The 13,221-nt window shown below is 40.5% G+C and overlaps 1 protein-coding gene across 1 annotated transcript in view; it reads left to right on the top strand.

Annotated features, from left to right (window-relative positions):
* Positions 1–13,221, top strand: part of col11a1a (collagen, type XI, alpha 1a) — a 92,021-nt gene that overhangs the window by 18,488 nt on the left and 60,312 nt on the right. The window contains exons 6-12 of the mRNA XM_036522192.1: positions 1,738–1,863; positions 4,765–4,869; positions 5,593–5,697; positions 8,859–9,161; positions 11,475–11,540; positions 11,836–11,877; positions 12,084–12,146. Of these exons, the coding sequence (XP_036378085.1) occupies positions 1,738–1,863; positions 4,765–4,869; positions 5,593–5,697; positions 8,859–9,161; positions 11,475–11,540; positions 11,836–11,877; positions 12,084–12,146 (810 nt within the window). The remainder of the gene's footprint in view (positions 1–1,737; positions 1,864–4,764; positions 4,870–5,592; positions 5,698–8,858; positions 9,162–11,474; positions 11,541–11,835; positions 11,878–12,083; positions 12,147–13,221) is intronic.

Below are 13,221 nucleotides of genomic sequence, written 5' to 3'. Positions count from 1 at the left end.
TCTTCCTGCTCCAGAGCCAGCCTTGTACATCATCTCAGGAATTGAAATAGTGCACAAAGGATGCCAATAAGGTACACAATGAGGTGTGGGAAGTTTTATGAGCTATAACTGAGAAATATTCAAATTCTGAGGCCAAGGTCGATGTAATGAGCCAGCCTTTTGTTGCGAAAGGAGGATTTGTGCTTGGCTGTGTTAAGGGGAAGGGAAGCTTCCATAAACTCTAACCGCAAAGCAAACATGAACAGGTGTCAAATATGGTTTTGCTGCTATCAGCCAAAACCATAGCTATGATTAGCTCTGCCAAACAGTATAGAAGGTTAAGTTGCACATATTATTTTTGGGACTATATTTGAGTTGTGACACGTTATGTTGAATCAGATTAAACCATGCATGTTAGTGTTAGTGTGAAATACTGAAACAATGTATGGCTGTTTCCATAGGCTGTAAATCATAATAATAAATCTGCTGCACCATGCAGATATGACACATAAGCTTGTAATTCAATATGTCTTCCATGCAGTAAAGTAGATTTGTTTCATATGTGTGTATACATCTGTACATTGTAGTGTCGTGTTGTGGCTAAGATTAAGGAGCTGAGCCTAAAAATCAAAAGCTGCAAGTCTGATGTAAGCATAGTACGTTGCACAAGGAGCTTAATCTGGTGAGCATTACCAAATATCCAGCCCTGTGTTGATGTACAAAAATATAAGACACCCGAGTCACAGATAATGAAATCTAATGAAGTGTAGCAAATAGTGTAGTGTCTAAACTTGTAATGAAGGCCACTCTTCTCTGGTCCATAAATTGATAGGGGGACACTCTGAGGGGGTGTGTTTTAGTTTAGTTTAGTGTGTGGTTTACTGTGACATAGTAATCCCTCCGAGGAAACGTAGGTCACTCAAGGTATTCTCAATGCCTTTGTGATGGTTGTTAAAATTCCCCACAATGGTGGAACAAAAGCCTGGTGAAGATTCCATGGGCTCAGATCATTCAAAAACCCCTTGAAGGTGCTTCACATTTCCTTCTCCCAAAAAATATGGTTTGGAAAAAAAATAGGCTAGCTCTGGTATTTCTCTATATTCTCTGTAATCATGGCTGCAGGTATTTTTCTCTACTGGTCAATTGCTATGAGCTCATGATTACACTGGGTCAGGAGACTAACTTGGTCATATGAGTGAAATATGGACCCCACCCTGGGGTTAAGGGCCCCAGCATGTGTCCTTAGTTTTGTTTTCCAGAAAACAAATTGGTGTGTAACTTCTATCATTTTTTAAAAAATCATGTGACACATTTGTGACTGTCATTGTGAGTCAAAGTTAAGGACACATGTTGATTGTATCCTTACTGTTGGCTATGCTATCGGTATGTATGCCTGACCATGGGGTTCCCTTTTGTTTTTGATGTCATAGGAGTAAGAATTATTGCCTTCCCCAGGTCAACTCAGATTTGCCATGTGGTGTTAAAGGGTGATTCATGTGTCCTTGAGAACATGTTTGTGTGCCCTTTATGGCTCCACAATTGAAAATAACCTGTAAACTGATAGTTTGGTCATCTCTGAGACCAGATTCCTTTTAAGTACTATGGAGGGAAAGGTCTTGCACTAAATAAAAACAATAAAAATGTTAATCAGACTCCCAAAATTGTCAAAAAATGGTCAAAAATGACAGTGTCTGACACAGTGAACAGAATGGGACAGGAGATATCTTACGTGTTGTCTCGAATGTTTTTGGCTTCCAGGGCGACATCCAGCAGTTGCTGATTGTGGCTGATTCCAGAGCAGCTTATGACTACTGTGAACACTACAGCCCAGACTGTGAAACTCCTCACCGCCACACACCCCAGGCCCAGCAACCTGAGGATGAGGTGAGTACCCGGGAAGGACCGCAGTGCTCTGGTGGCCCCCAGGTATGGAGGACCTTCTCACTGCCACCCTAAACACCAGGATTCCTGAATTCCAGATTGGAGTGTACTTTCGTTCAGTGTAAATAGATTCATGCTGTACTGGAAAGACTCAAAGAGGACTATATGTTTGTTATCAATATGATGGATATTTTGGCTTTAAATAACTACAATGGCAGATATTCACTTAAAATAGGCATAAAGTAAAACGTCCAAACAGAAGAAATAACAAAGAGTAAAAAAAAACACAGCAGTACTGCAATGTAAGCAGTCAAGGATGGTGCTGCAGTTATAGAATTTGCAGCACTTAATTTACAATTACTGCTAATGCCTCTTCATGTAATTCTTGAATTTGACTTTATGGTGATTGGCATTTTGTTCCTACTGTGAAAACGATACAGTCTCACAGGATTTTACTAAGTAGCCAATTACTCAATGTACATTTCTGTTTTGCCAATATGCTGACATTTTCCTGTGGTATTTTGTTAAATAACTGATGAGATCACGTTGGAAAAGTGTTTTTTGCTGTAAGTCTGAACACACTTTGGAGCAGCCTGTGATTTATTCTGCTAATGACTTTTGCAGTCTCTGCTCAGCGCAAGAGGAAACTAGCAACCCAGTGACACAGCCAAATCTCGATAACAGAACATTATTTTTTCTGGATTCAGTTGAAAGTAGCCATTCCAAGTTGTAATTAGCAGAAATACAGGGTAATAACAATAGAAGCAAAATAGGAAATTATCCAGAGAATGGCTGGGATATTCAAATCTCATTACCCTTGAAATAAAATGTTATTTTATCACTGTTATTGTCTGGAGAAAAGAAAAACATATTTCTAAAATGTAATTATAAGAAATATGATTATCTTGGAATCCAAATCGATTATTATCTAAAGAACAGCTATAGCAGCGAAATCACTGTTATTTCTGAAAAGCTGCAGTTGTATCACTACTATTGTCATGAGACCAAAAAAGTAGTATTTTGTGGTGGGGATTTTTTTGGGATAAACAGATCATTATAAAATGCTACGCAGGGATAAGCTTATAATTATCACCATGCAAGATACATAAAACAACATACTCTGGTGCAGCGCTCAAAGGACCCTTTATCTTCAATAAAGACCTCTCGGGCAGTTTGTCAGACGGCTCCCAGAGCTATAACAGCTTGGCCCGGTCTCCCCCAAGCACACTGTCATGATGTTCCCCAGTACAGCACCACATGCGAGACAGATAAACCTGTTAGCATGCGTAGGGGAGGGGGAAAACCCTTTACAGTTGCGGTCAGGCATTACTGCCTTTCATTGAGTAGTCCTGCCTGTCACTGTGATGGCTTTTGGCTGGGTAGCCCCTAGCTCCATAAATCTGTCTGCTGCACTGGATTCCTCTTCCAAGCGACTTCTCCGCCGGTCTGTGGAAGACAGGCCCCCCGCTCATCAGGACCTGAGAGTTTTATGAGCTTGGACGCTGGATTGGGACTAACATTTGCTCCCCTCCAACAGATGAAGTGATACCAGGGACAGCTTTGTTGGCTTCATCTGCATTTGTTCCAACCAGAGCAAAGAAGCAACATAGCGCATTTCCTCTTAAGTCATTCATTTGCTGTATGACTCAATAATTATTGAATATATTTATTATTGTGTTATGCAATATTTTAACCTCTATTTTAATTTACTACCAGGCTTTGGCTTGTCACTATAGTACTTATAACTTAAATTATACAGCTTAAATTATACAGCAAAACTGAATTAGTGTTATATGCAACCTGAATACATTCATTGGCCTTTTAACTTCTTTCTATATAGTGACACAACACATTCAAATTTATAGTCATGTACTTGCCTTTGATATTTTAGGATTGAAGGTCTACCATGCTTTCTTCATCACATTTATATGAAATGGATGCAGTATTGAAAGACAAGTCTGCCAAAACACATATGTGCCCAATTATGTAGCACACAAAGGCTTGTGTATGGCATATGTTCATTAATTGCCTTTTATATCCTCTGTGTAACAAAATGTGTCTCATGCTTGCTGTGTGTGGCTTTCTACTGCTGCTCTTGGAGAGAGTCAGGCACACAGAGCTCCTCTGACAGAGAGATACATTTGAAAGACAGAGAAATGTAATAACAGCAACGTGCACATGCCATAAGCCAAGCCTGTTAAGACGGTTCTAAAAACCCCTAATGTCATTTATATTCCTAATAGTAAAATATATGAATTAAAATATCCACTCCCCATACAAAGATATGACATGTAAGCTGCTGTTATTTAAGCTCCTGTTACTTGACCTGCTGAGCTTTTCCTGTTAATTAGATTAAAACACCCAACCCTTATACGCTGCTATGCTCAGTACTTTGTTTTGATCTTTCATGTTTTATGCTTTTACAGTCTAAATTTATTTTTGAAATATCCCATTATTTATTGTAAGGTAAACATCATTTGCTCTTCCTGTATGCTTATACCCTAATCTTTAAAAACAGCAATTTTACATTGAATTCCATTTTAAGCAAGCCTAGTCTCTCTTCTGCTTTTGTTTGAAAGGGTATGCTTCAGAGATGTGGCACTTAAAATAATTATCAGAATGCCCTCAGATTTCAAAGGTGCCACATTAAGTGATTGAAGATCAAGCAGGTCATGGGAGACAATGCTTCAATCAATTAAAATAGTGCCTCTGATAACTTCAGCAAGCCCTGTGCTCTGATGAACACAGTTTCATCCATGTAGAAACCTGCCTAATATGTCTAAGGTTTCACTGGGCATATTATATAACCTTTTGTTGCAAAAAGGGTTGCTTATTTATTTCCACTTTGTAATTTACCTATGCTAACATGACTTGTGCTTCACCTCTCTCCCTTTCACAATCCAGTACACTACTGATGACTTAGAATACAGTGAATTCTATGAATACAATGAAGGAGAATTAAGTGAATTTGAGAACCCCCCAACAGAAGAGGCCTACGCTGAACCAGAGGTAAAGGAAGCTAAGCACGGTTTCTCTGGCCTCTTTGTCATGTGGTGTCTTGCTGTCCGTCATCATGGGACTCCTGGGCTCCTCCCCCCTCCCCGACTGTGTGTGGTCTGTCCGCTTTGCTCTGTCCACCACAGTTCCTCTCAATGTAGCCCCACCCGCCCCCCTCCCTCACGTGCTGAATGCCAACCTCTCTGTGCTCACCCTGAGGTGGAAAACAGCCCTCAAACTCCAGGTGTTCTGCCTCTCCACTCCCCTTCACACGTTCTCCCCTAACCCCCTCCGTTTGCCTTCATTCATGTTGTCTCCATGTCCTTTTGTTGCCACACTCTTTTCAGAAAAAGAAACGTAATTCCTTCGTCAAAAAGAAGAGGACAAGAAAGTCCCCTAAATCTAAGGCCAAACCCTTAACATCCTCAAAAAAATCAGCAGCTAGAAAGTCAGCAGCTAAGAAGAGACTGATGCCTGGCTACCAAGCTACAGCGCCAGCAAGACCAGCAGTCAATCTAGGGGTAACCGTAGACCAGACCATCCCATCGAGATCTTTCCTTTGACAACACCGGGAAAATCTCTGATGATAGACTGAACTCCTGCCTAACCCCCTCTAGATCAGCCCAACTCTAGACAGCTGTAGATCCTAGCAAATAACTTCTGTAACGTGCTCTCTCTGTTTTAACACTTTGTTTGTTATTCTTCTTCTTTCCTTTCAATGCGACTTGAAATCAGCTAAACAATGTAGACGGAGAGTACTATACTGACAGTGCACTTGACTACGGAACAGTAGAGGGTACTCAGACTCAGTCTCCGTATGAAACAACCGGACCAAACGAGGTAAATATTTCACTTTCTTACCATTTATTACCCTAAGAAACCCATGAAAAAAAAAAAGATGCTTGCCTCCATGGGGCAATAGGAAGAAAAATCTACGAAGAAATATGACCGAAGGAAGTACGTGGTATGAAATGACAAAGACAGAACAATTCGGAGTAATTGCTCTGTGTTTTAACTCAATAATCTCAACAGTACAGCTCTCAAATAAAGGGGAGTATTAAACAACAAATTGAAAAAAATGTCATGTTGAATCTTTACTCAATCCACTTGTGCTCATTCAGAGGCAGGACATGCTACTCACCTAATTCATGTTGGCCTCAGAACAGTGTTTTAAAGACACATGTCTGGAGTGGATTGTAATGTTCATTTTACATGCATATCGGTTGACTTTTTGTTGTTTAAGTTAATGATGGGTAAGGCTGCACGTCCTTTCACATTTGAATCACGTCATGATTGTTTATATATTTGTCTTACAAATTCATAGCTCCTAATATTGTTGGCCATCTACATTACAAGTGTAGCCACTAGGAGGAGCTTTAGATAATATATATATTGCATTTATAATATATGGAAACATTAAATTTAATTAAAATATTATGAATTTTATTTAAATGTTTGTTGTTACATATTAGATTTAAGTATAATTTATATTACAGCAAATGCAAATCTAATGTCAGAGATGCTTAAGTATGAGTGATACCAGTCTTCACAACAGAAGAGGTTGAAGTGAAGAAGTAGCATCTTCAGTGAAGAACCCCGTCAGATGAAAGCTTGCACACTTGACCATTGTGAAGTGTGTACAGTGTTAAAATCAGTGCACTCTGGCACAAACCGATCTACTGGGGGAGGACAGCCCAACTGCTTGCCTGACCATTTTCTGCTTTGATTTGGGAATTATTAGTCATCTATTCATTTATGGAATTCATTTCATGTACTGTTTTGCATTCAGTTATTTTAGATGTATTCACAGTGAAAGGTTTGTTTTATAATAGATTTGTCAATGCATTACATATTAATGTAGAGGAGTAAGTAGCATGAAATGTTCACAAGGATTTGTTTCTTGGAATGAACACAATCTATCTCTTAAGTTAGACAAAGTGGTGATTTAACATTTTTGTTTTCTTTGAATATTGAAAATGTTTTCTGATGTACAAGTAAATTGAGTTTCATAGAAAGATAAACAAGAAAGAATTCTGCAATTTAACAGGTCATGACTGAAAGAGAATAAGTCTCAGTTTGGTTTTCATTAGAAAGTTCATATTTATGAAATCTGGCAGGTCATGTATTCATTTGTGCTCAAACTTCATAATCTATAATCAGAACCACACTGAGTTAAACTAAAGCAATGTGCTTGTATGCTCAGGGAGCCAGCTATCTGCTTCTCAGGGCACACCTCAAACAGCAAGACATTGTCTGATTGTTTTTTCTTTTTCTTCCATTTTTGCTTTCTCTGAGAAACTAGCCTTAGGATTAATGAGGAAATAATGTTATGGCCATTGTTAAAATCTCATCTGGCTTTTGTTTGAAATGAAGTGCAAAACATGGCTTTTTTCAAGTTATCTTGACCATTTGGTTGCAGCCTTACCCGTGATTGACAAGATAATTGTGCAAACCGGTACTGGGCAAACTTCTTTGGAGAAGTGAATGAGGCTTTTTAGCTACAAAGTCGTGCTGTGTGAAATCAGGTTTTCTTCTGCCTCCAGTGGGGTATGGCATCACAGCAATTGCCCCTACTCAGTCGTAGCTTGCAAATCCCCTGCAACGGTGTGATCAGAAGGTCCCGAAGCTGTAACGGACACCCAGATCAACGTTGCGGAGGCCTGTTTTGCAGCCTGGCGCTCGAGCTGTGTTACTCCTAATGCGTGCTACATCATGCAATGTGACAAAATCAAACGCACAGCGCACAACGGGCGCGAGTGAACACGTCAAATGCGTCACGGGACGGCGATCCGCGGCCGAGGAGCACAATCCTCTGACGTCGTTTGTGTTTCTGGCTGCCGTGATCGGTCTGCTACGCTGCATTTGTCGTGTTCACGTCCAAAGCCAAGTCAGCATCAACCATGACCCTACACACTGAATTGCTGTCCATTGCATAACTGTGTTACGACTGTTGATTTGTGGGTATAGAGTTGTGGTAAATGCAGAGATCAGCAACCCTTTTGAATGCCTTGAACAGTTGGTACGACTGACAACGGTCAATAATAAATGACCTGTCTAATTTTTAGCTTTTTAGAGGAATTTTTGATCCTTAAAGGTTTGACATGGCCATTTTTGTCAAAAATGAATTGACAAGGCTTTCCCATTTTATGCTGAGAATTAATTCAACGCAGTGTTTATTTCAGTGATAAATTATTATTCTTATTGCTACTATGGATTAAACACATCTGATGCTAATGCTAATACTAAACCTAATGCCAGTGTTGACACTCCATAGCTGTACTCTGCATTTTTACATCTCTATTGGTATAATTTTCATCATGAACCATTTATGAAACATGCTTTTAGTGTCATTTCAGACTTACTTCAGATGTCTATTTTAGTCCTTTTTTCACCTCTGTGCATAATTCCAGTGCCCAATCTATTAAGTATTATGTATACTGGTTTGAAAAGAGAGACTTAAATAGCCCTAATGACTGCTTAGACTTGAATGATTGATTTATATTTGATCATCGAGATTCCTCATGCTTCTCAAATCATCAAGGTAACACTTTATTTGTGCCCCTGTCTTAATTATAGGAGAATACTCAAGCACATAATACAAGACGCACATTTAATCTACAAGAAATGCTGGCAGAGTTTAAATCCTGACACAGAATAGCAGTCTTCTTTCCTCTTTACAAAAAAGGCCATTTCAGCTTTCTAACATGACAATACATCTATTAGCAAATTGATGCTTTTTTTTTTTCAACAAAAAAGTTAAAAAAAAAAATCAGTCTTCATGCAATCAAATTGTATTATCACTAAATGGGCTTAAAATAAGGTGTTACCCTGTTATCATCCAAATGATAGCTACAATACTGCTTTTTATGTACATCATCCCTGATTCATTTATCTGCTAAGCTGTAGAATATGAATACATAGCCCAGGCTTTAACTGCTTAACTAACAACCATGTTCCCTCCATTGCTCAACCCTTCGCTTCATGGCTTTGGGTAAACTAAGGCTGCAGAAGAGGAAATTGTTGATGGCTATGTTACTGAAGTGGACCCAGTCGGTCCGGAGCCCACCATCGCCCCGGAAACGGTGGAGACCCAGACCCAGGACAAAGTGGACCCGGGGACCGATTCGTATGACTTTAAGGAGTATGACCTTAAGGAGTACGATACCAATGAGTTTGATAAAAAGCAGTACGAGTATGGGTTGTATGACGAGTATGGCACAAACGAGGCCAAGCCCACCTCTGCCACTTATGAGGATGAGTTTGGGCCAGGTGTCCCAGCGGAGACTGACATTTCAGAGAGCGACGTAAGTACCCCTGCCCCCACCCCACATCCCCCACCACCCCCCTCTTTCATTCTGCACGATTTGGGTGGGTGCTGTTCCTGCTACTTTGCAGTCGGGACATGCTAACACATCTCAAATGCGGCGTTGTACAGTACATTGCCCGGCACGGTGAATCTCTCATTGTCACTTCATGTTGTCTGTTAAGCCTGCCATTGGTGTTGAACTTGTTCTGGGTAAAGGGTTCCATCTTCCTCTTCTTCCTGCCTTTGAGACACTGATCTGTCAGCCATGTGTCAGACCACAGTTCACAGCCACCCTCGTACAAGCACCCCCCCCCCCCACCACCACCACCATCGAACGACTTTCCATTGAGCTTTGTGGAAGATTGAGTCATGCCCCCTTAGCAGCTCCATATTCCAGTGAAGCTATAACTGCCAGGCTGTCAGTGCCTTATTTCTTACAAGGCCTGAGGACATGGCAATTACTCCATACCAAAGACCCAGCTGTCTGTGAAGACACACCCTTCCACTCAGCCTCCGAGGGACACAGAAAAAAAAAAAAGACATGATTTATCACTCACCTTTTTTAACCACGCTGACCCTGGGCTGACGTAAGAGTGCACTGAGTCAGCTAGCCAGAATAGGACCTCCCCAGCCTGACCGGAAGTGTCTCTCAGTACTGTAAGCAGTTTAACTCTAAGTACAGCCTTTCAAAAATCTAATGTTAAGAAATACAACCCTTGGGGTGGGGGGGGATCCACCATATGTGGCTATTTCCCCCTATCACTTTTTCCATGTTCATTTATGTGTCTGTGAGACAGTAAATCAGATGGTGCCTGTCTGAATTGATGTGTCTGAGCCTGACTCCTCATTACCGCGGTCCTGCGCACTTCCCCCGCGGTCTGTGAGGTCTCCCCAGACCGTCACAGATGTGCGCCCTAGCTGCAGCAGTCAGTCTGAGATCGTTGCCTTCTTGTGCAAGCGCCGAGGCCGCTCCGCGAGGCTTCTTGGCAAGGCTCCTGAGTGTCACTCATGTGAGATAATTGAAGAAATAACATCAGCTGGCAGCTCCAGCTCAGGTTCAGCTCTGCTGCAGTTCTGCATGCTTGGACCTTTTAAAAACCTTTTCTTTTTGGAGATCAGACACGTCTGTCTGTTCACATATTGTGGTAATGTTTTTCAAACAATCCAGTAGAAAATTAGTCCACTACTGATTCTTCGTCAAACACAATTGCGTATGATTCTCTAAGGTCACATATTACATTTCACTCGCATAACTCTGAGAGCAGTTGTATATTTTGAACTATTAGCCCAATGAAGAGAAAAGGAATGTACAATACCATATATAGAAAATGAAAGGTGGGGGCCGACGCGATAGTTTAATTTGGAGACACATTTTCTATAGGTTGTCCTGTTCCAATGATGTGCAATAATGTATGTTGTTTATTTTGATGGTAAAAACATGTATTCTTGTGTTGCAATGTTTCATTTAATTGTGGAATACAGTACAATTGAATGAGTGCAATGACCCAGACATTCATTTCAAGCTCTTTGGGTAATTTACCCAGCATCAGTGCTAGCATGTTATGCCTGTTTATCTCTCAATCTGTTTTTTTTTTCTCTTTCTGGTGCCTTCTAAACTAACAATGTTAAACATCTCTAGTGCATCTCTGTAAGAATGTTATATTGGACAGACCAAACTAAACACAGTTATTTTATGAGTAATGTCACTGTTTTTGTGACTGACTGATAATGAAGACAAAGGACTCATAAGCAACATAGTTATATGCTGTTTGGTCTTTTGGAATTAAATTCCAACAATTAATGAATGAACATATAAAAAAATGAAAATATGCTGTACAATTTCACCTGTTTTTCAGAGGAAGCTGCCAGATATGCAGTTATCTGTATTAGCAAAGCAAACAATTCAGGCTCTATACATTTCACTACATTTCATTTCACGTTTCAGTACATTTTACTGTAGATTCACTAACAAGGCTTAACTGGAAAATGTACAAAGAACAATCCCCGCTCTTTGTATGTATCACTCATGGTAAACTGAGTGGTGAGACTAATTTTAAAGGTATAACCATAGTTGTGCTGTTTTGATATTGTTTAACTGTGTAATCCTATGATTAAGATTGATATAAAAAGTGTCATATTATAATTTTGATAATGGTGTGTCACACCATGGGGTACCCAATACTGCATTCTTACACAGAAGCATTAAATATTTGCTCATGATAATGCATCTGCTTGACTTTTGGGGACACCGTAACTGTATCGCGAGCTCAGCACATTGACAATATGTTCATTCTTGTGCTATTGTTTGCAGGTTGGTGGTGGTACGGGCTATTTTGGCGAGAAAGGGGAAAAAGGTGAACCAGCTGTCATTGAACCCGTAAGTGAAAACCCATAGTATTATAATACGAAATTGTTCTTAGAGAGAGCTCAAAGACGTACCTAAAGGCACGTGAACTTTATTGATAGGTGTGGTTATCCATGAATACTGAATATTCTAGGCATATACTCTGATTCAGTGTTGTAGTCATCAATGAGACCCTAATATGTATAACCATTATTGTCTTGGTCTAGCTGAACAATTTTCCTTTCAATCACCAGTCCTTTTCTCTGCGGTTATGCTATTAGAAGGTTTATGGTCTAGTTATAAACAATACTGTATTTACTTTTCCCAGGGAATGCTGATTGAAGGACCCCCTGGACCAGCAGGCCCCGCTGTGAGTATCATATACTTCTGGACTTCTATTACTTAAAGGACCAGATTGCTTCCGATCTGATGGAACATCATGAGAAAGCCTTGCTGTAATATACCACTTCTCAGCTGGCAGAGAGGGGATATTATCATCATGGGCTAGGATTTTGAAGAATGACTTTTTTGTTGTGCTTCTACACATAGTAGTTTGACTTGGTTGTGTTTCATTAGGGTCTTCCAGGCCCCCCAGGTCTACAAGGTCCCCCAGGCCCTCCCGGAGATCCTGGTGACAGGGTAAGTTACTATTTCAATCCCTCGCCATCCCAGCTCTCTTTGGGCATGGCATGTGTGACCCCTAAAAAAATGTGCTCCAGGCCCTCATTCCAGCCTCCCGCCATGGTCCCTCCCCAGGACATCCTGTACCCTTCCTTTCGCCTTTTTCAGTCAGTTAAAAGTTCTCTGATTTGCTTTGTTGACACTAGGCAAAGTGGTTTGCACCAGTGTTAAACAGGCAGCTCTTTCAAAGTGATCAGTACACCTTGTGAGCATGCCACATTGGGATATCACCCAGCAAGATGTGTTTTAAATACTGTCAAAATTATTATTATATGTGTGGATAAAGACTGTAATAATTCACCAACACTCTGAAAGAATCTGACACATTAAAAAACAGCATGAAGACATGTGAGCTACTAAGTCTGCACTTCTGCCATTTCTTGTCTAGTCTGGGTACTTTAGAAAGCGTGAAGTATGCCCCAGTTACAAATTAATAAGATAAATGTATGTGAGAATATCGTAGCTGTCATAAGCAAATAAGATCATCGGAATCCTGCTTGGTGGAAAAGAACACGTACAGTATATTTCCCTTTGTTTGGGTGAAGAAATGAAGAAATGGCCAGACACACCTCTGTGTGGAAACAAAGGCAGTAAATGAGAATGGAGCCCAACATGCGGCTGTACTGAGACTGAGGAATAAACAGTTAAAGAGTGCCTGCGGGGCAGGGAGAAACCAGATCTCGCAAATGCCGTTTTCATTATCACAGCGTTGATTCCCTGGACCCAGTCTTAATTATTGTTCAAATCAACAGCCTCTCCCTGTTCCAAATTCGGGGGTGCCTGTGTCCAACAATCAGCTCCACCAATGGCAATCTTCTAGCTTTCATTTCTGGGAATGTGGCAGCACCCTGAAATGTTTAGTTGATTGATTGTGAAGCAGGGGGGATAAGTGCTCCTTAGGCTGGATTGCGATTTGTTTGTTGTTTTTTTTTTCTTTTCTTTTCTTTTTTTTTTCTTAATGGAGCCACCCCCCCCCCTTCTTCCCTGGGGTTTAACCCTTTGAAACCCTCTTCTCACATAGCAACACATAACA

This window comes from Megalops cyprinoides, chromosome 2, assembly GCF_013368585.1.
Source record: "Megalops cyprinoides isolate fMegCyp1 chromosome 2, fMegCyp1.pri, whole genome shotgun sequence".
Lineage (NCBI taxonomy): Eukaryota > Metazoa > Chordata > Actinopteri > Elopiformes > Megalopidae > Megalops > Megalops cyprinoides.
The sequence above is the reverse complement of the archived record's forward strand: the minus strand, read 5'-3'. Positions and strand labels throughout refer to the sequence as shown.